The sequence below is a fragment of the Myotis myotis genome, unplaced genomic scaffold, assembly GCF_014108235.1.
Source record: "Myotis myotis isolate mMyoMyo1 unplaced genomic scaffold, mMyoMyo1.p scaffold_m19_p_1, whole genome shotgun sequence".
In the NCBI taxonomy this organism is placed as follows: Eukaryota; Metazoa; Chordata; class Mammalia; order Chiroptera; family Vespertilionidae; genus Myotis; species Myotis myotis.
In genome coordinates this window covers 182,148,782-182,174,614 of record NW_023416313.1, presented here as the reverse complement: position 1 = coordinate 182,174,614, position 25,833 = coordinate 182,148,782, and the positions used below count along the sequence as shown (strand labels likewise).

General features: G+C 51.8%; 1 protein-coding gene across 3 annotated transcripts in view; it reads right to left on the bottom strand.

The window, feature by feature from the left end:
* The window catches only part of SMAD3 (SMAD family member 3), a 115,709-nt gene that overhangs the window by 22,463 nt on the left and 67,413 nt on the right, over positions 1-25,833 (bottom strand). For 2 of the 3 annotated variants that reach the window (XM_036305641.1, XM_036305635.1), the window contains exons 2-4: positions 3,968-4,161; positions 3,685-3,816; positions 2,292-2,366 (exon numbers count right to left, since the gene is read on the bottom strand). In XM_036305641.1, coding sequence (XP_036161534.1) covers positions 2,292-2,366; positions 3,685-3,816; positions 3,968-4,161 — 401 coding nt within the window. Of the gene's footprint in view, positions 1-2,291; positions 2,367-3,684; positions 3,817-3,967; positions 4,162-14,057; positions 14,202-25,833 lie in introns of those variants that run through there. The other variant, XM_036305646.1, reaches the window with a different exon arrangement.

Sequence of the window (25,833 nt, the reverse complement as noted above, 5' to 3'; positions counted from 1 at the left end):
GCAAAAGTCCAAACCTACACAATTCTTCCTACTTTCTGACCCTCTCTCCATCCCTCAGCCCCAGGAAGAAAAACAACCATAGGGCATCGACCTTCCAAAAAAAACAAGTGAGTGCCTTTCCACAGGGCACACTGGCACGTCCCTCCTCTGTCCCTGCACCGCCGGGCGACGGAGAGTTGTTCACTTATTAACAGCCTAGTGGGGCTGGCTCCTCCCTGAAATCTGCCAGTCTGCATACATATGCCCCCTGTTCACGGGGGTTGTTCCTGCTCTCGCCTGGGTTTCTTTTTCTCCCCCAGCACCCAATCCACTGGGATGTGGGAGAGCCCGGAAGAAGCAGAGCTTCCGAATCAGGGGCCCAGCCATGCCGCCAGGCATTAGCTGTGGGACTTGGCTAAAGAGTTTTAACCTCGCTGAGCCCTGACCCTCCCCCTCAGGCATAAGGGAAATCACACCATCTACTGTGTGATCTGTAGAAACGAAGGGAGAGCGTGCATGTGAAACTGCCTTCCCCGTGAGTGGTACATAGTAGGCGCTCAGTAAAGGCCGGCTTCCTGTTCTGTGGCGGCTCATGTAGACCCAGGAAGGCTACGGAACCTTCTCACTGCTCTGAGCAGACTTGTGTATTAGGGAAGACCCAGGACCGGACCAGGTGATCCTCGGGCTCCAGCCGCCACATCTCAGCTGTCCATGAGCAACTGGACTGGTTTCCAAATGGACAACTTTGAGTGAAGAAGGGAGAATAAATAGGAGGCCCCACCCGCTCACCACAGGCTGGCTAGGGTCCACAAAGCCCCGTGTCCACTTTCGATAAATCACTAGTGTTCACAACAGGGCCCTGCAAGTACATTTATGGGAGGAGGACAAGAAGGAGGGAGAGGGGACAAAGAAAGTGGGGTGGCGAGGTGGGTCAGGAGGGGGCGGAATGGCAGCTGCACAGCCCATATACAGACCCTCTCCTTTGGTCTGTTTTCTTTTGTAACAGTAATCATTCCACAAACATGAGAGCAGCAAGGAGGGAAGAGGGAAGGGAGAGTGAGGAGAAATGTAGCATCTGGAGAGATGCTGTTTAGCTGGCCGGCTTCCCATGCCAGCATTTAATGGCTGCAAGCTTGCCATGGCCACTTGGCATCGAGTACAGGAAGGTCTTCAATGCATTCCACTGGGTTCACACTGTTAGCCACTCACCCAGGGGGTGTGTGTGGGGAGGTGCTAAACCCCAAAGTGACACGATGCCCAGGCTGGGTATCAAGCAACTACGTTTCCAGTGGACATGTGAGTTGCTTTCGTCCATCTTTCAGGAATCGCATACTCTCTTTTGGGCTGTGCGCAAGGCAGGTGGCTATGTTTTGTCTAGCGGCGCTGTGGGCACAAGGCATGCCCGCCATCATCGGAACGGAACATCTGCTTGGCTCCCTCCTCCTCACCCAACCGCACATTCCATGTGGCAGCTGGGGTTCAACTCCAGAAACCACTGGTTTGGAGCCCATTTGGTCCCATAATAAATGACATGGGAACATCTGGAGATGTGGCTGGAGACAGCTGGGGTGGGTCCCTCACAATAGGAACACATATCACATTTGGTCACCACACAAAAACAGATGCTCCGGGGGCCTGCCTCCACTGGCCAGCGGCAAAGACCTTCCCTCCACTCAGGCTCTGGAACTATTCCTGGTGATGGAGCCCACCCCATGGCCAGCAACATGGCACTGAGGCACAGCCCCTGCTGAAAGCCTGCAGTGGCTCCCCGTCAGCTCCCGGCCACACGTGAAGCCTTGAGGGGCGTGCCCTCCTGCATCTCCCCATTCTGGAGGAGTAGGTCACACTGACTGTTTACTGTCCCAAGAATGCACCAGGCTCTCCCGCTCGTGCCCCATGACTCTGTCTGGCACACCCTTTGCCTGGCAGAACGACTTGGCTGAGACCTACATCGCTCTAAGACTCAACTGAAGAAAAACCTATACTGCAAGGTACTGCTCCGCCCCAGCACTTCCCCTCTAAGCTGGATTAGGGGCCCTCTCTGTGCCCCTGATGCCTTGTGGCGACTTCCATCAGGGAGCATAAAGATGCACAGTAACTGCTCCCTGTCTTGTCAGGCTCCCCACCAGCTGTGGGCTGCTCAGGCTCCTCCTCTATCCCCAGCCCCTGGATGAGTGGCTGTTCTACAAATACTGGATAGAGGCGTGGAGGGAGGGTTGGAGAGAGAAAGAGGGCAGGAGAGAGGGAGGGAGGGAAAGGAGGGCAGGCACTCGGGGTTCAGGGTTCGGAGCGCACCCCTGCAGGACTCTGACCTGCATCCATGCTGTGGTTCATCTGGTGGTCACTGGTTTCTCCATCTTCACTCAGGTAGCCAGGGGGTGGGGTTTCTGAGAATCAGAAGGAAAGGGGTTATTAACTGGCCTCCACACTTGGAGAGAGATTTTTTTGCAAACTCTCGCACATTCGCACCCTGTGCCGGTAGCAGCGCTGGAGGAATCATGGGCCTCCAAGCAAGGACACAGCTCCTGGTCCCACTGTCCTCCGCCTCCCACCTCAGGCTCCCCACCCGATTGTTACCTCATTCCCACCCCTGTTCACACCATCCCACTCCGAAGTCTGAAATGTCTGTTTCTAGAACCTCGGCCAGGCTGGCTTTACCCCCTCCTTCGAGTTCCGGTTGAAGACCACCCTCGAGGGAGGCTGTTGACTTGCTTCAGCCTTGCCCATCTCTGTCCTCCAAATGGCAACCCCTCAATCCAAACCGCACTCTGGCTCCGGCGCCGACTCCTGGGCAGGTGCCTGGTTATACGCTGTCTCTTTAGGGGACCTCTTAGCTTCCCAAGTGGGTTGCGAGTCCAGTGGCAGCAGAGACCGTGACCTGCTTCTCTGAATGACGCCCGGCCCTGACTGAGCGTTCTAAGCTGAATGAACACAGTGCGGGGCCTGCCCCTGGACAGCAGCGTCCCGGTGCAGAATCTGACAAGGCTGGGGCTGTCAAGTGGGTCTCTCCTGACTGCGGTGACCCACACGTACAGGCCCGCCGTCAACCTCGGCCCAGGAAACTCACTAGGGTTAAAGCTGGTCCCCATAGGACGCTCTGAAAGGAACACAGCATGGCCACCGCCCAGCAGCCACCGCCCTGCAGGGACCAGCCCACGTGCTGCGGGCTGTTTCCCTGGACTCCGAGAGTGCTGCTGGTTCACGCTGTGTTTGCATGTCAGTGAGGGGCTTCTAAAAGCTCCTGCACTCTCTGGGGCCCACTTCTCCCTGGGGAGGGAAAGCTCGAACTGGGCCTCCACCCCCACCCAGGCTGTAAGCTCAGAGGCTGACTCACAGGCCAGCTCTGCACTCGCCCACGCGGCCAGAGCACCCACGGCCTCGCAGCCCCTGGGCCGGCAGGGATCCTGCCTGAACTTCAGCGCCGGCCTCCAGGGCGGTGAGAGAAACACAGCATCGCTATTTCCGCTTCCAAAATAAATGACTGCGCTGAGGCCGGGCGGAAGGGTCACACCGCCACTCCTTGCAGCCAAGAAAAGCATCGTTAGTGAGCGGGAGCCAAGGCCACGGGTCCTCTCCCAACAGGGATGTGGTTCTGAGTCAGGGGCCAGCGCTGTGTGCACAGAGAGGGTTACGGGGAGGCCAAGGGGGCCCAAGGGGAGCAGTGGGACCCATGTCCCCCGGCCGGCCCGCACTGCCAGCACCCACCTGGAATATTGCTCTGCGGCTCGATGCCCGCGGGGAAGTTAGTGTTCTCGGGGATGGAATGGCTGTAGTCGTCCAGCGGCGGGAACTCGGCCGGGATCTCTGTGTGGCGCGGCACCAACACCGGAGGTAGAACTGCCCAGGGGAGACAGAGCAGAGGTAAACCAAGGCCCTGCACCCCCAAATACACTGCAGACCCTCCCTCAGGAAGAGAAAGGAGGAGAGGAAAGGGGCAAGGGGAGATGGTGACATGAAGCACCTGCAGACCCCAGAGAGGGGGCCATACCTGGGGTCTCTACCCTCTGGTAGTGGTAGGGGTTCACGCAGACCTCGTCCTTCTTCATGTTGAAGGCGAACTCACACAGCTCCATGGCCCGCAGCTCATGGTGGCTGTGCAGGTCAGGCCATCGCCACAGGCGGCAGTAGATGACATGGGGGAGCCCTTTCCGATGAGACACCTGCAGTCGGCCATCCAGGGACCTGCCGGGAGGGGAGGGCAAAGAGAGACAGTGAAGTGGATGTGGCGTGCCTCCTCCAAAGTCCTGCCTGCTGCGGCCCGAGCAAGCCTGCTGGCAGGGACGGGAGCCCTCCCTCACTCCCTTCTCCCCAGGGCGGAGGCCCGGAGATCAGAGACCCACTAACTCAGTGCTGGACGGGATCCCGGGAGGACACAGAGGCCCACCAAGGAAGCCATGCCTCCCAGGGCCACAGAGTGGGCTTGGCTCTCCCAGGCCCTGGGGGAGGGCTCACCCCCACCCACCCCCACATAAACGGAAGGGCACTGGAGCCCCGGTCTGCACAGGTCCAGGAGCCAGGGGAGGTGGGCGGGGCAGGGATGAACGAGAAAATGAGCTCTTCAGGTGTGTGCACCGGTGACCAAGCACACAGCACGGCTCTCATCGCTCTCCACACTCACCCAGTGCCTCCCTCACACGTCAGAAAACAAGAAAAACAAACACAAAAAAAACCTCAAACATCTCTTTCTTAGGCGATATTTGTGATGAGTCCGGGAGAGAAAGAGGGACACTAAAGGGGCTTTTAAATGGCGAGCCTACACCTCCCAGGAGTGCCTCTCAGTGTGAGGGTTGGTTGCAGGGGGACCCAGGTGCCACCCACAGGGCCGTGCGTGGGCCGAGCAGAACACACCACACTCGGTTCTGCGACGGTCCCCAGCCCAGATGGGCCAGACACACGGCAAATGGCAGTGCCCTGTCCCTGTCAAGCCACGTCCTCCGTGGTGACCAGCCTTCGAGCAGCTGGGACCCCCTCCTCTCAGGCCAGGCCCAAGTGTGGTCCGAGACCAGCAGGTTGGGTCCACGGAAGCTCGTGTAAAAGGTAGAGCCTATCCAACCGACTAAATCAGAACCTTCCTCTTTATAAAATCCCAGGTAATTGCATGACAAGCACGTTGGGCAGTAGACGGGACTGGGGAGCTCAGGACTGGCAGGGGCACCATCAGCCAAGAGCAGGTGGGCAGGCAGGTGGCTTCCGGAGGGGCAGGAGGCTTCAGGTGAAGCTAGTCCCACACAGGTAAGGGGAGTCTAGTCACACACACAATATTAACACGTATTCTATGAACACCTACTATGTGTGGCACCGGGGAAAGGGTAGCGGGCACAGCTTTTCTACAGCTGGGCGGGGCTGGCCGAGAGGCATTTGCGAGCTCTCCCTCGCTGTCCCCATGTGACGGAGGGCACCCGCTTGCCTGAATAAATGGGACTCATGGGCACTCTGTGAGGAGCAGGCAGAAATGGGGCAGCCAGTGGACACGATGAAGGTGACGGAGGCCAAGGTCTGAGTGTGAGGTGGGCTGTGATGTGGTCATCGTGGGTTTTTGTAGTTGAGGGACAGGAAAGAGGGTCAAGAAGGGGGTGAAAGAGGACAGAAGGTTATCAGATCCGTAGGCAGAGAACTTCTGTTTCCTGGTTCCTCATCCAACCCTTTCTATGTTTGTGGGCTGTTTCCTCGGGGCCTGAAGAGCTTGGCTGTCTATTGGAACAACTATGTCACAGAAAGCTCCAGGCAAAGAGGAGGGAAGGAGGAGAATGGAAGAGAAGGGGGTTAAAGGGGAAGGGAACAGGGGGAGGGGAGAGGATAGAAGAAGCTGGTGGAGGGGAGGGAGAGAGGAGGGACGCAGAGAGGAAGGATGGATGGGGGAGGAAGGGGAGGCCGAAGAAGGGGGGACGAGGGTAAGAAATGTCCTTTAGGTCAAATAAAACAAACTGAATAGATGCATTTATCTCCGTTCTGCCCCAAACAATAAGTAGGAAAACAGCAGAACAAAGTGGAAAGCAGATGGTGGAATGGGAACAGACAGCAGAGTGGAGAGCTGAAACCAAGCACCTGTCAGAGGAAGCCAACAAAAGTGATTCCATTGGCGCCTCAGAACCTGGGACTAGGGAGGTGAAGGCACCACACACTTCGCAGGATGAGGCTGAAAACAGGAGAATGGTTGAAAGCTTATAGAAGAGGCAGTGAGATCCCGTGCCCCATTTCCAAGCCCCCACCAACAGGGCCTCCCCGATCCTGCGAGAGGCAGGTTTGCTCTCTGCAGAAAATAAACTGGAGAGGGGGCTCTGGATGGGGCCACCAGGGCACAGTTTGGGATGAAGGTCAGATGAGGGCTGGGATGAGGATTCCTGGAGGCTCCCTTGCTCACTTGGGACCCAGAACAGTGACGAATGGTCCGTGTTCCCACCCCCTCTGGTGAAGAAATTAAACAGCTCAGCCCACAAGGGACCTGCAATCTGACATTTGGGGACACCCTCCCCCCCAACAAAATGACCCTATGCCTGCCAGCTCCCCCTATACAGGGTAGTCCACCAGCCACAGGCTGGAGCATTTCGTGTGTTTTCATTGCCTCGCTCTTAAATATGAATGCACAGCCCAAACCCCGCATTTTAAAGAAAGCCACTAACAGGAGGCACAGAGGAAGAAATAAGGAGGGAGGGGAAAGGCAAGTCTGAGGCAAGAAAAAGGAAACTTCCAAAGTAAATAAAACAAAACAAATACTACTCTCAGGGAAATAGGATATTGCAATCCTAAAATAGGAACCTTTATAGACTATTAAAAAATAAAACCTCTTGGAAACAAAAAAGAATATAAATTTAAAAATGCAAGAAAGAATCAAGTCAAGGACTTCTTGAATTCTTAAACTATTATTTACATTAATTATTTTGATAATATAATTTTTTAAAAAACAAGGGAGCTACAGTAATCAAGGCAGTGTGGTCATGACGAAAAACAAACAAACCAACCCCCTGAGAAACAGATGATGGAGCCTAAGAAAGTCCAGAAATAGTCACATATATCTGGACAACCGATTTTGGACAAAGGTCCAAAGACAAAGAGAAAGGGCAGTCTTTTCTATAAATGGCGCCAGGAGAGTTGGGTATCCAAATGCAAGGAAAATGAACTTCCATCTACACTGGCCCCCAAATACAAAAATGAGCTGAAGTGGATCCTGATAGAAAGCCTAGCACAAGGCAACGTCTAGAACAGGGGTGGGCAAACTTTTTGACTCGAGGGCCACAATGGGTTCTTAAACTGGACCGGAGGGTCGGAACAAAAGCATGGATGGAGTGTTTGGGTGAACTAATATAAATTCAAAGTAAACATCATTACATAAAAGGGTACGGTCTTTTTTTTTTTTTAGTTTTATTCATTTCAAACGGGCCGGATCTGGCCCGCGGGCCGTAGTTTGCCCACGGCTGGTCTAGAAGGAAACAGGAGACATGCTCTGTGACCTTGCGATAGGCAAGCACTGCTTAGCTCTCACACCAGAAACACATTCCATTTTTAAAAGCTGATAAATTCGACTTTATCAAAACGTAAGCTTCTGGTCTTTGAAAGTTACTGTTAAGAGACTAAAAAGACAAGACACGAATTGGGAGAAAACATTTGCAAAGTACCTATCTGATCGAGGTCCTATGTCTGAAATATATAAAGGACTCTATAAACTCAATATTAAGAAAACAACCAACCCAACTATAAAAACACACCAAGAGCAACAAAGTCATTTGACCAGGATCACAGGGCAGTCTGCACAAGGCCCGAGGGAGAGGCCAGTGCTCCTGGCGGCCAGGCTGGACCCAACAGAGACAGGCATGCTCTCCAGCTCACAAGCACGTGACCCCTGGGCTGGCGGGGCAGTATTTTCCAGAAGTCATCCGGTCCATGCCCCTGCTTCGGGGCCATACTATCCCTAACTCATGACATGGATGGCATCTCATTCACTCCCAATGCATCAGCGACAACTCCTCTTGGTTTAGCCTGGGCTGCCGAGAGCCAACGCTGGCAGTCCTCCTCCTCCTCCCGTCCCGCTCAAAACACACGCCGATGCTTCCCAAAGTAATGCTAGCACATGGGGAGTTTCAGCTGCTGGATTTAATTTAGCTGATGTGTCCGTTACACACCCTCATGAGTCTCAGAGGGCACCAGGCCTATTTTAAGTTAATCTAATAAATAGGTCTTCGTTCTGAGCTGATGTTACCATAACATGCTCGGTTGCAGGAAAGGATCCCTTTGTGACACGCTCTCCTGACCCAGCGTTTCTTGTGGCCCAAGACCAGCTGCTGGGCCCAGACAGTCCCAGGAACCTGCCTTCGCCTCCTCCCCATCTGTGACACAGATCTCTTCTCACACCCTGGCTTCATGACGAGAGACCCCCCGAAAGTCTTTCTCCAGCAACTCCCTCCAGCTCCTTTGACAGAGGTTTTAATCCTTAAATATATTCTTCACCAGCTGAACCATTTCCTGTGGCAGGAAATTAGGTTTCCTCCCATTGGCTCCAAGTGGGATCCATAAAATATCCCAAAATGGTGGTGGGAGCCACAGCCAAGGATGTGGACATGCGGGAGTCCAAAGCCAACAGTGAGGGGAAGCCTGCCAGAGGCTCCCGGGGGGGAGAGGGCAAGGCTGGGCCCACCTCCTGCCGCATGCCACTCGTGTCCTCTGTTGCCAGTGACCATCTCCCCACAGCCATCTGGAGGCCAATGTGAATGCTGGTGGATTTGGACATGGGGGTTAGGGAGAAGAGTGGAAGCAAAGAACATAAGCTCCAGAAACACACAAAGATCTATTCAGCATGAACCATGTGCCAGGCACACAGCTATCTTGTGAGAATACGAAACTGACAAAGCCCAGTATATCCTGCCCTCACCAAGCGCAGAGAACTTAAGGGGCTTGCCCAAGGTCAAATAACTTGTGAAAGGCAGGGCCAGAACTGAAACCCAGACCAGTGCTGAGAAATGGAGGGTGAGGAGTGGGATGAGCAGTACTTTTTCTGCTACCCCATGCTGCATCCCTATCAGGGAGTGGACCTCTTAGCAATCATCAAATAGTTCTGAACACCTATCATATCCCAGGCACTGCGCCAGTTACCTGAGTCATAGAAGTGAACAAAAAGTAAATTTGTGAACACTATCGTATTTCCACTGAAACTGATTTTATTTAGCGCACATCCAATGCGAAAATTTCTAGCTTCTTTCAGAAACAAGCTTTCTCTTGTCCTATTTTGAGTAGTAGTAACAACAGTGGGCAGAAGTTACTGCCACGCTATGCCAGGCCCTGTGCTGGCCACTTGATGTGTGCACTAGGTGGAATTAGCCATCCTCTCTGTACCCTTGCCCTTTGCTGGATGGCTTTGCTGCTCTTCCTACCATGGGTGGAGTGTACGTCCTTGTTCCTTGACTTTGGGCTAGGCCAGTGGTCGGCAAACTGCGGCTCTCGAGCCACATGCGGCACTTTGGCCCCTTGAGTGTGGCCACGAAGTTTCAATCGCATTGTACGTGTGCGCCCACACGTGGTATTCTGTGGAAGAGCCACACTCAGGTGGCCACAGTTGGCCGACCACTGGGCTAGGCTATTGCTTTGGTCCATGAAACCAGCAGGAAGGTAAAGAACCATCGTGTGTTTCTGCTTGCCCTCTTGCACCACCTCTGCCCTCACCATGGCAAGAGCCTTTCTGGAGCAGCTGCTGCCCCTCAGCCTGGGCCCAGGAACCAACACAGTTGGAAGAGACTGAGCCAATCCTGCAGCAAAGGGCCACGCCCAGGTGAGCCACAGAAGCATGAGTCAGCATAAACCATCATTGTTTTGGGGTGGTTTGTTACCCAACACTAGCTGACTGCTACACTGACTCCACCACCAGTCTTTCCAATAAACTTGCAAGTTTTACTGATGGAGAAATAGAGTGTCTGAAAGGTCACCCAACTTTGCAAAGGCCCAGAGTTCATCTAAAGTGAAGGCAGGCTTTGTGGCTCACTCTTCCCTAACTGTAAATGGCAATAATGCTATTTCCTGACCGTGACTAGAATACCATGATATGACTTGACCATTTCAGAAGGACATCGTTTTTATTTCTAGAGAACAACCTCCCTATAGGCTTTCGGAGTCAATTTGCATCAAATATGAACTTATACCCAAATGCTCAACTAATGTTAATTTCTTGAAGTGGCCCAAGTAGCATATTGATAACTCAATATGTTATCAATATCAAACCAAACCTCTGGCATCCATTTCAATTCAATTTATTCTTTATCTTTACTTTTCTCCTAGTATCTGCTATATGTTGGTGTAAGAAAAGGGGGTTATTTCCCATCTTGGGTCGGATTACCAACTATTACCACAAAGCCACACTCATGCCCATACTTCCCAGAACATGCAGGCTGCAGCTGGCAGGTCCATCTGCTCTGAATGCCTATACTTCCCTCCCACACCAGTGGGAGGAGTCCTCACCTCTTCCCCTTGAACAACAAGCCAAGCCAGCTAGCCTGCTAGCCCGTGTTCACATACCCACAAGAAAATCTTTGCACTCCACTCTTCCCGAGCTTTGTATTTTATGTGGGTTTTATTTTTGTTTCTTTTTTCTTTTTCTCATTCAAAATAAAAACAAGGTCTAAACGACTTCAAGTTTGAGTTAGGTGTGCACTCATCAAGCCTTCTAAGAAGGCAGAACAAATTCTGCTGGAGACTTTAAAAGGCCGCTTGCATGGGTTCCACTTGGCCTCTGAGCAGTGGTGGTCTGTCCTGAGATATCGCTCTCTCTTCTGCACCTTAATATGCAAGTTTCAGAAGGTGCCTCCAGTCCTCCACGCCATGGACAGCCCAGGACAGCTAGTTGATAGAGCAGCAAACAGAAAAGCCCTGAAAACTCGCCTGCTGAGAGAGTTTTTATTTGGGGGTTCACCCAGGATCACTTCCTTCGGGTAAACATAGCCCCAAACCAAAGCTTCCTTTGTTCTGAGCAGAAGACCTGCTGGGGACTGTGTGCCGAGCCCCCTGGCTGCAGGTGACACACCGCAGAGGCCTCCCGTTCAGGGAACAGTGTCCTGCTCAGCTGAAGCTCTGGCAACTGGAAGTCCACCCGAAAACCCACTGTGGAGAACGACAGACAGCTGGTACCTGTGGACCCTTAAGAGCATCTTGCCGAATCCCTTCCTGCTGTGGTTGAGGAGACCGAGACTGATGCGTTAAGAACCTCCAGGTCACCCAGCAAATGAACTTGGAGCACGAAGGCAGCCTCCCGACTGCTATTTCCCTGCAGCTGGGCTTCCCCGCTGATGAGCCTGCGAAGTGCGAGTCCGCTCTCCCGCCTGGTGAGTCAAGTACGACGAAACATATTCTTTTCTTGGCTGTATTGAATCTTAAAGTTGCCTGAAGGTCTCACGCTTTAGGATGGCAAAAGCTGTTTTCAAAAATGAGCTGAGCAATCAGTGCCTCTGGGTGGACAATGTACACTGTAATTCCTGTCCTATCATTGCAACTTTCTGAGGTTTGAAATTATATTAAAATAAAAAGAAACTGAGCTTTGAGCTGTATGCTGAATATAATATTCCCAGACACTTTCAACATTGTCTTTGGTGGTTGGTGTTTAAATAAAAAGCAACGTCTCCAACATCAGCGTGTTCTGTTCATTTGGCACCACCGAGAAGGCCGCTGGCTAGGTGAGGCTTGTGGTGGGGCAGGTTCTGGATAATGGAGGATTCGCTGGCAGCTCTGCCGCAGTGACCACACGCTCTAGCCCAGTGTCGTAAGTGTCCTCAGCAAGTTCTGGAAGTACTTGAAGCACGTTTTTAATGTTCCAGTTTAGACTGGCCCCTGAGGAGCTGCAACCGGCATTTCACAACCCTGATACCAGTCATTGAACCATTTCCACCAAGAACAACTCAATTCCCATCTGAACTCGCAGATGGATCATATCCGGTGTTCCAGGCTGCCAAGTCGGGGGAACACCCCTCAAATGCCCGGCTGAAGCCCCCCTGCTGTGCTTCAGAGCGGTGGCGAGTCTCTTCTCCACTCCTCCCCCGAGACTCTGCCAGCAGCCAGGTCAGGGCCACAACAAGCAGGGGCTCATGGGGCCTGGGGTGTGAGTCCCAGAGGGGGCAGGAGCCTCAAGGGAAGAAGCCAAGGACCAGCGGCCCTGCCCTCTGTGGGGGGCTGAACCCCACAGGAAACACGGGAAGATCACCTGGACCTCTGGGCTTCCTTCCTTCCGAAGGGCTGGGGATGGGCACGGAGCGGGAGACTGATTTATGGAGAAAGCTCGGCGTCATTCTAATCACTGGACAGCACACGGACACGGACAGCTTTCCCACATCCGGCTATGAGAAAGGCGAGCCCCACTGTTTCTCAACCTTAGTGCTCCCAACGTTTGGGGCCAGATCACTCCTTGGGAGGGGGGTGCTGTCCTGTGCGCTGTAGGATGGTCAGCAGCATCCTGGCCTCTGTCCACCAGAGGCCAGTATTGGCCCCACCCCCAGTTGTCATAACCAAAAATGTCTCCAGATATTGCCAAAAAGTCCCCTAAGAGGCAAACTCACTCCCCTGGGTCCCTTGAGAACCATGGGTAAAGAGAAGGTTCTGGGAGGTGGGCGGAGGTCGGGGAGAACTGAAGCAATTCATAACTCAGAGTTAGGTGTTTACTGGTACATCTCACGGGCTATAGGAATGCTATGGGCTGGGTACCCCTCTCCCATTTTACAGGTGAAAGATTGATGGAACGTTGGATGACTTGCCCAAAGATGCCAAGAACAGCAAGAAGTGCCTGGCCTTGAATCTGGGTGTTACACCCCAGACCTGGTTCCCTATGAATGCAAAACACAGGGTTCACTGTGTCAGAATCATCAGAGATTCTCCTTGGGCTCTGGGGAGACCGCTGTCCCTGTCCCCTCTTTTCCCCATTGCAAAGAAAAGTAGTGAAATCTTGAAAGAGAAGGAGGGAAAGGAGAAGGAGGGAAAGGAGAAGGGTGAGGAGGAAGAGAAGAGGGGGATTTCATTTGCAAGCTTTCTATTTAACAGCTTCCATTTCACAAACTCTTTTCTCCAAACACCAATTTGATGGGCATGGCTTTTTCTGAAGTGTCAGGATCACAGAGGTTTCAAACCAGAAACCGAAGATGCTACAGAGACCTGGGCTGGTCTCTGGTTGATGGAAGAAGGGGAAAGAACAATTATGAGGATTCACAGAACTTTCTGAACAGCCGTTTCACTCTGCCAGTTGACATTCACTGGGAGTGGAATTAAGCCTGAAGATCATCCTCTCATTTGTTTTTAAAGAGATCGCTCCTGGCCCATTCAGGATTCTCACAGTTCCTGGCAGCCTTCTGATGGGCTAAAGGCAGAAAGCACACTTCACCCCAGCTTTCACAACCCCCAACCACAAAGCACACCTCATAAAATACAGGGAGTCTGAAATGCAGTCATGGATCCAGGTGCGTTTAGACACCTCTTCTCATTGCTCTGGTGCTGCCGGCCCCCCGTGGGCCCGCTGGGCAGCGAGGCTGCTCACCAGCCAACACTTACAGCAGCGGTTCTCAACCTGTGGGTCGCGACCCCTTTGGCAGTGGAACGACCCTTTCACAGGGGTCACCTAAGACCATCCTGCATATCAGATATTTACATGACGATTCATAACAGTAGCAACATTACAGTTATGAAGTAGCAACGAAAATAATTTTATGGTTGGGTCACAACATGAGGAACTATATTTAAAGGGCCAGAAGGTTGAGAACCACTGACTTAGAGGCTCTCTGTTTCCAAATTGCTTTTGGGAAACGGATTCATTTGTATTTTCAATTTGGGGGGAATCAAAATAAAATGCCAGACTGAACCCACAGGCCCAAAAAGAGTCCTTCTCTCTGTGACAGAGTGAAGCTCCATCTAACTCTGGAGGGGAAGCTGAGAAGAAAGAGCCTTTGGAGACTGTTAGGTAATTATCTTGGCTTCGACCCGCTCCTCTGCCTAAAAGAAACGGGCTTAGAGGTGGTGAGGGGGGTGGAAATACAGACCCCAGCCTTCTGTTGATGAAAGCCTTGAAACTTAGAAATAAGTTTGCACTCCTGAGAAGTAAAAAGAGCAGAGCAGCAAAAACTCACCTCCCCTGACAAGTGTTCCTCTCGTCTTATCTGCCAGCGAGCTTCTGTGTTAGCTCACATCACTACACAAACAATTCTTATTACGAGACTCTTAGTCACTCTGTTTTTCACTTTCTTCCACGAAGCAGTGACCATTAAGGCCTGAGTATCCTCTCTGGGCCGTCTCTCCCCAGCCCCGGTTCCCAGCCTCCCACCTCCTGCCCCACCTCCCACCTCCTGCCCCACAGGCTTTGCATGAATCCAGTCCCTGAATCACTTCCTGTGGGCAGGCTGCACGTTCAGAGCGGGGTTTTCTTTCTTCTTTTTTTGGAGAAGATTCTCACAGACATTTGGGGTTAAATGAGTGAAACCAGGAGAGGATGACTGGCTGTCTTATCCTATCAAAACACATCAAAGTTTCCAAAGACTTACAGAAAAATGGCGGCAGGCATTCGTGACTCGGGGAGTTGGGGGCGGGGGGGGGGGGGGGGGCGGGGGGGGGAGGTGAAGAGGGCAAATAAGGAGGTTTTGTGTTAATTGCATAGTTTGTACTTTCTTCGTGATGAGTCACAGGCCAGAAAGATAAAACAGTGTCACAGGCATTACAGAGCAAGCACAGGGGAAACTGGCAACTCGGTGACATTCACACGGGAGACGTGGTGCTTGCTCAAGCTCCAACCTCACAACAATTCCTGGTGAAATACCATACACTATGGGCTGGGAAAGGAACGTTCTAGCATTTCAGTCTTCACCACATTTACAACTCTTTCCCTATTTTTAAAAGGGGCCCCAAAGCCCTTAGGCTCCTCCAACCTTTCCGTTCAGCCACCGTGGGGGAGCTGAGGCTGGGAGGGGTGGGAAGCAGCTACATTTTTAGAAGACATTAGTTTAAGGACCATGAATTTAAATAGCTACCTTTGTACCCAGAAAATGCGGCACTTGCCCGATACCAACCTCTAACATTCGACAAACACTCTGCCTCTTCCCGGACCAGCACTTTATAAGCTTACATAAGCCCTTTCCATCTCACCAGTAACAAAGAACACGTCCTGTATATTCTGGGCACCCATGTCCTGAGGACAGTGAAGCAGCCAATTAGCATTCCTTTCAGTCTAAGGGGACAGGCTTCCTATTGTGCCTAAACAAAAGGTTCTGGTTCATTGGGGGCAATTTCACCTAAGACAGCAATGGACCCCTATGGGCAGGAAGATAGGAATTCCAAGTAAGCAAGCCGGGAGGATTCAGACAGGCCAGGCAAGCACTCACAATGTCAGGGTGGCAACAGCCAGCTGCTTAAGCTGGCCTCATCCATTCAATGGCTCTAGGCCAAAAGCTGCATCCCAAATGCAGAAAGGCTTCCAGGTGAGGCCCCTCCCCTGGTCCTGGACACTCACAACCCTGCACCAGCCCGCTTAGTCCCAGTCAAGATTCACACAGTACCTGCCCACCCACTGCTTCATCAGACCACCCCCCCGGCCCCTCCCCCCTCCTCCCCACACACACACACACACACACACACTTCCCAAACAGAAGGCATATTTTTCAAGGTCTGATTTACAGGTTCAGAAATTCAAAGTGCGGAACTCGCCCAAGGAGCAGAGGTAACTGCTGCAGCCACGCACAGGCCCTGGGCTTCAGCCTCCCCAGCGCAGACCGTCAGCCAGCGGCAGCACACGGCGGCCACATGTGGGTCCACAGGCTCTCTTCAGCCCCGTGACAGACCCCGTTATGCCTCTAGCTCAAAATTCATCCCATTTTGTGTCTCTTTCTGCAGAATGATCTCTCTCTGTGCCCCCCTCCTCAAAGGCTTACAGTCCCTAACGTCCTACACTCACCAAACGGAGTGTCACTTAGCACTGAAGACCTGCTACCACTAAGCAGCCTCACGTGTCTCTGGCTTCCCTTCAGACCGAGGGACGGGAGCTCCTTGAGGACGGAGCACGGGGCTTGCATAGCGCATTTGCTCACAAGTAGGTCATGAGTATGAAACTATTCCTGGGCACCAACAGTCAGACGAGGCAGCAAACAAACAAACAAAAGCCTCAGGCTGCACCCCAGCCTTATAACCCAATCAGGGCATCAAGCCTGGTGGCGAAGGGACCCACAGTCGCACCTCACCGCCAGAGACCCCAGGCCAGAAATGCGTTTTAAGCAATCCCTTGGTCTGGAGAAGTGCAATTAAAAACAGCAGGGGAATGGCAACCTCACGTTGTTATGCTAAAGCAGCCAGTGGGGAAAGGCACTTGGAACCAGGAAGTCTGCCCACTTCACTTGCCATCTGAAAGAGACAAAGTCATTTGTGACTTAGGAGGCCTTAGGCAGACAGGAGATAGGAGGCACTGCAATAAATTCACTCAACAGGTATTTGTTGAACAGAGATGTTAGCAGCGTTGGATTTACTAGAAGAGAAAGCCTGCATACATCTGGGGGAGTGGACTGGAACATTAGTGGTAGCTGAGTAAGGGGCGGGGGTGGGGGGAGGGAGGTGTCTCCAGGTATGGGTCATCCCATGGGTAAAATGATGGGCTCAGCACTGACATTCCACAGACCTGTGAAATTCTCTCATTTGAAGTGGAAAGCAGCTTAAAGGTGGCTGTGTCTACACTTTCCATTCCTTTGCTGCCTTTAGGCACGTAGGGCCTTGGAGAAAACAAACCTGAATCAATAGCAGCAGAGCAAACACATGAGCAAGAATGAGGACGACCCACAGAAAGTCCTTTCTCCTCTGCTCTGCGTGGGTGAGAGAGAAGCTGCAGAACTCGGCCTCTTTCTGCAGGTGAGAAGCAAAACAACAAAAATAGCCTCTCGACCCTAGCAGCCATGTCAGCAAAACAGAGGCAGTCACGGCTGTGATGTGATAGGAAGGCATTAACCTGGTATCAAACCGCTTCCTGACAGAGAAGATAGCTTTAAACCAGGAAGGTGAGGGGGTCTGCCGATTGCTGACCTCGAGTGAGAGGTCACAGAGTGGAGGCAATGGCTGCAGGCGTGCTCACCTCTGTGGCTGGCGGGCTTTGGTGGAATTCGACCCGACAAGAGTGAACACAGATGACCTCTTGTGGTACAAGAGCCACAGGCCTTCAGAGACGGGGGTGGGGGCTCCGAAGATCAGCCATTTCACTGTACCTCCCTTTCCTCTCCACACATGGGGAAACTCAGGCCCAGAAGGGGACAGCATCTACTCAAGAATCCTTCTGAGTGAACTGGGTGTTCTTTTTCTGACCCAGGAATCCGTGAGCCCCAAAATCTCTGTGACCCAAAATGGAGAATTCAGCTGTCGGCTCACAAAACTAATACCACAGCACAGGGCTGGGGCTCCATCCCCGGCAGGAAGACCGGAGATTTCTGTGGAGGAGGACTGTGCTGCTGCATGTCCAACCTTCACACACCCAGCTGGGGCCCGGTGCCATCTCGGCCTGTCTGTCAAGTAAGCTGGGGGGAAGCGGGGGGCGAGTTAGGGGGGGGGCATCTCCCGGTTCTGCAAACAGTGCTGCTCCCTCCTCACCCCTCCTCCCTCCTCGGCCAGAGCGCAGAACAGGCCTCCACTGGGGCCTGGGGCGTTGGAATGTGACAATGGAAGGAACATTAAACACGGGTTGAAGAAGTGAATTTCTGAGTTCTCCAACAGGATCCTTGACAGGAGCAGAGCAGAGAAGGGGCCTTGGAGGCTGGGCCACTGGGCGCCTGGTGGGATGGGAGGAAGACTTCCCGGTGTTCCTTCTTCCACCCACTACCACTACGGAGCCCACCAGCTGCCTGGCTGGGACCAGGCAGCCTCCCCGCCTCAGGCAGATCCAGTTCCCGAGTCACCTGGCCGTTTCTGCAGATCTCCTGGGTGTCTGTTCCCTGTATTGGGCAGGAGGAGGGGTGGAAGAGTATCTCTTCCCCAAACACTGACCCAACTGTGTCCCCTCCCCCCTTAAAAAGCCTGAACCTGAGATGAGGCTGCGGCTGGCTCCCCCTTCCGAGGGAAGGGGCGCATTCTCCTTTCTGCCCATTCAGCTTCAGTGACTTCAGTGATGTTCTACAGGACCACACAGGGACCATGGCTGGAACGACTAGAAGGTGAAGCTGAAGTGTCTGACAGCAACGTCCTCCCTGCCCCGTTCCAACTCCGCACCGATTCCCACTCAGCCTGGCTGGCCGGCTGTCATGGCACAGCCCCCTTCAGCACCCCATGGCCTCCCAGCCTCAGCTCCGCTGAGCAGCCACCTGCCCTGGTCCCAGGCAGCACCTTCACAGTCTGCTCTCTGCCAGGATTCTGTCCTGTTTTAGTCAACTAGTGTGTGGGGTGTGCAGGCACAGGCCCTGCTGCTCTAAGCATCTGCGAGGAGGGTGCTTGATCAGCCAGGCTGTATTTATTGAGGACCTACTACGTGCCAGGCACTTGGTGAGTACCTCAGTTTTCCTAACTTTGCAAAGGATCAAAAACTAATGGACCAAACCAGGAACCGTAAGATTCTGTGTGCAAGGAGAGCAGGGCCAAGGGCCCCTCACAGTTTGCGCAGGTCTGTCCTAATTTCTGCTTTACAGGTTCCTTGCACAACACCATAGTGTTTGCCGCACCTGCCTCACCTTCATTAAAGAGGCAACACTGACCAGCGGCTTCCTATAAGCAATGTCTTTGCTAAGCACTTTTTATTTATACACTTTAATTCTATAAGACAGGGCCCCCTTTTCCAAAAGACGACCATGAAACTCAGAGGTTAAGATTCTTCCACAAAGTCACACAGTCGGCAGGAGAGCAGAGTGGAACTCTGAACTCCCAACACAAGCCCAAAGTTGTCGCGGTGTCATGCCGATACCCTGCACACCCACTTGTCTTGAAGGGGGACATGGCGGAAACAAGATGAGACTGGGAACTGAGAGCTGGATTCCAACTCTGCCTCCTCTCTTTGCCACCTGGGTGACTGTAGGCAAGGTGTCCCCCCGCTCGGGGCCAGTTTCCTCCCTGGGAAAGACTGGGACTGGCGAGAGGTTCCTGTGAGAGCTGCGTGTGGAAGTCCTGCATGCACTGAGGAGTGCTACACAAAGGCTAGGCGTCACGGGCCAGGAAGGCCTGCCCAGCAAGGCTGCCGATCACCCACCCTGGAATTTTTAATTTATTCCTGGAACAAGTTGCTAACAAGATCAAGAGACTGTGAGATTCGAGAACTTTCTAGAAACATCATGTGGGGATAATTTATGGTGTCTTTTTTTTTTTTTTTTTTTTTTTTTAGGTACAAGCAGCTTTGAGCATAGGCTGAGAGAGTAACAATTTCCTCCTCAAGCCTACCAAATTTTGCCAAGTCTTCTCGAAACTCCCACCCTCACAGGGTCTGAAAGTGAAGGTCTACAGCAGTGATGGCGAACCTTCTGAGCTCGGCGTGTCAGCATTTTAAAAAACCCTAACTTAACTCTGGTGCCGTGTCACATATAGAAATTTTTTGATCTTTGCAACCATAGTAAAACAAAGACTTACATTTTTGATATTTATTTTATATATTTAAATGCCATTTAACAAAGAAAAATCAACGAAAAAAATGAGTTCGCGTGTCACTTCTGACACGCGTGTCATAGGTTCGCCATCGCTGCTCTACAGCATTGGCCTGGGTCTCCCACGGGGCAGGCTGGACCAGAGGTCCCTGAGGCCCCTCCTGTGATAATGTGACTATGAGCCAGAGGCTCGCTGCCTTTTCTCACACAGCGACTTCTTTCAAGAGAATTTCACTGAACAATGGGAAAGGGAGCACATTTCCAACTTCCCAGCAACACTATTCCGCGCTAGTTCCTGTTGGCAACCCGCCAAGTGCCGGGAACATCGCTCCCACGGTAAACTCCCGCCCCCTGTGTGCGTGGCTCCGGGAGGGCGAGGGAATCCACAGGTTCCTTCCTGCCTGCACTCCACCCCCTCACGCAATGCTCTGAGCAGGAAGCGTAGGAATCGCGGGACTGCAGAAATGCAGCCCTGAGATCCCGTCCCCACGCGGCCACAGAGCGCAAGGGCAGGGAGGCACATCTGCTGTGAGGGTCTGCAGAGTCAGAAAACAGCGTCAGGCCCTAGAAGACCGTGGCAGGCAAGACTTCAACGTATCTGCAAACATGGCCGAGTTCCCTGTCTAAAAGCACCGCCGCTCTATCGCACGTAGGATGTGGTGCCACCAACTGCTGAGAAGCAAAAAACTGCTGGGTGTGATGTGAAGAGCTTCTGGGCTCTGCAAGTACCAGAGTGAGCACTCAATACTGACTGCTTTAACCAAATGAAAAGCCAGGGCCAAGTGAGTTCTAATGAGTATTTGCTCTTTCAAAGCTCATTTTTTAAAAAAGACTCTTCTATAGGAAACTTTTAAAACAAACGAAAGAAAACACAAGTGTAGAAGTTGCCCGTCGACATAATATTTTATATCACCTACTTCTGATATTCTTCGCTAAAATTCTTTGCTTATTACACCCTTAAGATCAAAACTCCTGTTTATTTCCATATAATGAAATATTACCCAGCCATAAAGAGGAATTCATGATTGCAACATGCAAAAACATGGAAGAATCTGAAACCAATTATGTGATATGAAAGAAACAGACACGCCCCCTGCCCCTGCCCACCAAAGAGTATATCCTGTACAATTTAATTAATAGAAAAATTGAGGAAATTCAAACTAATCTATAGTGACAGAAAGCAGGTCAGTGGTTGCCTGGAGGCTGGGGGGCAGCAAGCAAACAAAAGGGTGAAATGATAAAGGGCCAGGAATAAAGTTTTGAGGGTGATGGACATGGGCATTATCTTGGTTGGGGTGATGGTTTCATGGCATATACATACATGTATCATACTCATGGAATATACGTATGTCATCAAATTATAAACTTTCAATATGTGCCATTTATTGTATGTCAATTATGCCTCAATACAAATGTTTTAAAAAATACCTCCCTAAACTCTGATGGGAAAGTGATCAGAAGCCTGATTTTAAAACACAGCAAAGCAAGCCAAAGGCCCAGACACGTATTACTCCCATGGACTGTGCAAAGGTGTCCTCCACTGCTCAGCGCACGATAAACTCTAAAGACAGGCAACACCGAAACATGCATTGGCGCGTTATGTTCCCAAAAAAGTGTTACAAATACACACACGAAGATGTCATTGAAAGAGTAGTTCTGGCTCGTCTTCTGTTTAGTTATTCACTAAATGTGGAAATGTGTGCAGATCCATTACTTGATGACGTGTAAAGTACCACCTGGGCTGACACTCCTCGTAACAACTGCTCATCACTGAAAAGCCCTGAAGGGCAAAGCATCCCCAAGTGAGTCACCGAAGTCCACGCTGGCATTAGAGGACAAACTGTATACAGACACCCCACCCCTTCCTCAGTGGCGCCAGGACTGGGGCACAGACACCTGGCCGTCTTACCTGGAGGTTTGGTCCGGCCAGGAAGGATCCACTGAGCAAAGGGACGTGCCAGTTAAACTGAGGAGGGTGTTCACACCCAGGAGTGAACTGCGGGGGGTGCGTGTGAACTGCAGGGGGTGCGTGTGAACTGCGGGGGGTGTCAGAGCTGGGCTCTCTCCTGCCCATGGCTGTGAACCGATGCTCTAGAGCAGGGGTCCTCAAACTTTTTGAACAGGGGGCCAGTTCACTGTCCCTCAGACCGTTGGAGGGCCGGACTATAGTTTTAAAAAAAACTATGAACAAATTCCTATGCACACTGCACATATCTTATTTTGAAGTAAAAAAAACAAAACGGGAACAAATACAATATTTGTATGTGGCCCGCGGGCCGTAGTGTGAGGACCCCTGCTCTAGATCAACATGGTGGGTCCACCTGGTGAGCCACATGGCCCTTTCACAAGCATCACAGACTATTTCCTAAGTTCTTTTTTATCCCTGTTAAATTCTGATGTCATTACAGCTTCCCTGTTATTTAACACAGTGGTTTTCAAATGTCTTCAGATGCCGGGAAGCCTCTATAGTCACTCAGCCTCCAGACCCTCCTATCCCAGCCTCTTATTCCAAAACAAGAGTCAATCTCTGTCCATCACGAAGCTTGAGATTTGGGGTGGGAGGGTTCATGGGGTGGGGGACATCATTTGGAAACCTCTTATCTAGGACGCTGAGCAGGAAAAGCACTTAACACACTTAAGATCAACACCAGGGGGAAGCAAAGCGGGGGGGCAGCATTAACAAGGTGAAAAGTAGAGTGTCGCCATTCCTGCAGGGAAATTCTTTCTAGCCCATTGGTGACTTGTCCTCCAGAGTTCTGCAGAAAGACCTAGTTTATTTCCAACGTAGCCCCAGGGTCGAATGTTTAGTACAATTCTACAGAAACCATGGAGGTTCAGTAAAAGTTCACAGATGGTGATGAATTCCTACTTGTGGCCAAGTGCACGGGGTGGGGGAACCTAGCTATTCAACATTTGAACGCTTATAGCCCTGAACCAATTGGTGGCAGCGGGGAGGGCAGGGGAGATGCATGTAAGAATGAAGACACAAAAGGAAATTACAAATCGAACAGTTTAACATAGTGGAAGAGAGAGCGACGGAAGTCAACTAGGGATCTGGGACCCAGCTCCTCATTACCCAGCGGCGTGGCCTTGAGCAAGTTACTTAAGCTCTCTGTGCCTCAGTTGCCTCAAACCATCCTTTGGGTAGGTATTATCCCCAATTTAAAATTCATGGTGCAGGAGACCGGAAAATGTGAGTGGCGTTTCACAGCTCCAAGAGCTACTATCCCCCCACCGCCTCGGCCCTCCCCAGTCTGTTTTAGTCAGAGTTGCACTGGCTTTTCTGGGGCACCTGACTGCAGGTTCGGCTTCCAGAGGATACAAATAAGCCAGTACCTGATGAGAACCCATCAGCATTAAGAGCCAGGAACCAGGAAGGGTTTAAGGACTAGGATTTTAGTGGGTGTGCAGGAGGGGGCCTCACAGGATCAGACTTTCACGATAATCAGAGACCAGCTTAGAGGTCCTTTAACCCAACCACAGGATGCAGAATCCTGTGAGCAAGTTCTGCCGTGTTCAGAGCCGAAAGCCGTCTGTTCCTCCATGACTTCTGGTCCTAATCCAACCATCAGGGACCTCGCAGAACAAGCGTCCCGGCTAGGCTCCCTCCTTCCAGCTTCCATGTCCCAGGTCTTTCCGCTGATGAGGACCATCTCCTGAGACCTTCTGCTGAGTTAAGCTGACATCCAGTGAGCTTTCCAGGGCCTGAGAACTGGACCCCAGGTTCTCCTCCCCAAACCCCCTCTCGAGATTCCTCCCATTGCATCCGTCCTGGTTATAATCCCAGGGGAGCGGGCATGGATCCACAATGTCACACAACATCAGGCGTCCATCAGCGGAAGACACAGCTCATCCCAACCATTTTTTGTTATCATTGTTAATCCTCACCCTAGAATATTATTTTCATTGATTTTTAGAGAGCGTGGAAGGGAGGGAGGGAGTGAAAGAGAGAGAGAGGGGGAGTGGGAGAGGGAGAAACGTCGATGTGAGAGATACATCTATTGGTTGCCTCCCACATGCACCCAACTGGGGCTGGGGATGGAACCTGAAACCCAGGTATGGACCCTTGACTGGGAATTGAACCTGCAACCCTCAGGTGCACAGGCCAACATTAACCACTTAGCAACATTAACCACTGGCCAGGGCTCATCCCACCAATTTAAACAGAAAACTGTAACAGAGAAAGGGCTTGGAACATAACAGGTGTTCAAAAGATATTTATTGTGCAAATGAACATTCAGTCGAAGCCAAATCAAGCCCCTCTCCTCGGCCCCACCTCCCTGTGGTCAATCTGGGCAACTTCCGTCAGAAACTTCCCGTTGCCGGAACGCGGAGACACAGAAGACAGCCACCAATTAATCTGGTCTGGGCCGGAGATCGAAAACAGGCAGCAGCCCACAGATGTTGTGCTTGGCCAGCACCGTGTTTTTGAAATATTTAAATTAGGTGCCAACTTTTAAAAGCTGGGAGATTTCATATGAAAATCTAGATTTTGGGGTTCTCGTGAAAAAATATCAGAAGACCTGGCAACACTCGGCCACCGGCTGATGCTGTTGCCCCTTTAGACTGAGAATGCAGCCTCGGTCCTGCGCTGTCCGCTTACACCCGGGCCCACTTCCCTCACGCCACTGCCCTGTGAGGACCGAGCTAGTGCTGCCAATGGGGAGAGCATCCCTCCTATGAAACAAAAGGAACTGAAGGATGGGGGGCTGGCCTTTGTCCGGCAACCACACACTGGATTGTTTAGGAGCATTCAAGTCACATCTATTGTCCTGGCATCTATTAATGGCATCTCCTTTCACTCTCAGATTCCTGTTTTGGGTAACAAATTGTATGGCCACCCTGAGCCTCTGCCAGCTCTCGGCTCACCCCAAGAAATCTGTACCCAAAACCTGAATATTTCAAACTCTCACAGAGCCTCAAGGGGGCCCTCCCAAGGCTGTGGCAACCGCCAACCCCAGGGGACCTGCAGCAATGGTGCCAGAGGGGCTGGGGGTATGTGTGTGTGTGTGTGGAGGGGGGGGATGGCCAGGACCTCACAGTGCCTGTGGGGTAGGTAGTCAAGAGAAATGGGGGGAGAGATGGGAAAAAGAAAGGAAAACACAGAGAAAAAGGAGTCTAATTACCAACCCTACCTCCGGGTACCATTTCTCTTGTCTGAAGTCAAAAGAAGAACTAAGGCTACCCCACTCTTTACCCCAACTCTCAGAGGGGACCCAGGAAGAGAGAGGGTGGCAGTGTTTATGGCGAGACAAGTCATCAATCTGTACTTACCTCTTCCAGAATCTGTGGACAGACTTACCACGTCTTTAACTAAGTGAAGTTGGATTAGGGTTAAAAAATATATATATATCTAGTTACCCACCATTTTGGGGCCGTTTAGCATAGCCTGCTCAGTACCTCGCTTGAGAGGGGGTGCTTGGCGAAGGCACAGTGCGGGAAGGGAAGCAGGTAATGTGAGCTGCTTGTTATACCAGATGCTCGCTGTTCTTGAGGATTCCCTAATGAATTCCAGGCCTCGGCCATTGAGGAAGACTGACACTTAACCCTAAAATCCGGGTATTCCCTTCCCAATCTCTAAAGCAGGGGTCCTCAAACTACGGCCCGCGGGCCACATGCAAATACAAATATTGTATTTGTTCCCGTTTTGTTTTTTTACTTCAAAATAAGATATGTGCAGTGTGCGTAGGAATTTGTTCATAGTTTTGTTTTTTTTTAAACTATAGTCCGGCCCTCCAACGGTCTGAGGGATAGTGAACTGGCCCCCTGTTTAAAAAGTTTGAGGACCCCTGCTCTAAAGGGTTAAGGGCTGGGAGGGAGTGACTTCTCCAAGGGGGGAGGATAGCAGGTCGGCCCCCACCCCCTAGCAAAAACCTGGCCAGAGCAGACAGTGTGCGCAAGGGAAAGACGGGCAGGAAACCGGTATTGCTGCCCTGACATTTTCTACGAAACCTGACGTAACTGGCCATCACAGGGCATCGGGGGCGTGTATGTTTCCCCCGATGTGAGCGAAGAGAAGAAAGCGTGCTGTTTAAAATCCTGAAGGTCTCCGTGCACCGAGAGCCCTAAGCCTCTTCTCTTCCCAAGTGAGTGCACCCCACAGCGTGGCTGCAGCCTCAGCTGTTTTTAAGTTTCCTCTGGTAGCTGCCTCACGGGCCAAAGCCCATTTTATTGGGCAGCGGAGAACGAATATGAGGCACAATCTGTGTTTAACTAGGTTCCCAACACGTCAATCTCTCAAAAGTAATGTTGTCAACGGGCCCAGGGAAGGGCTTTTGCTTTGAAGTGGGCGGGGACTCACCACAGGGGCTTACACGCTGAT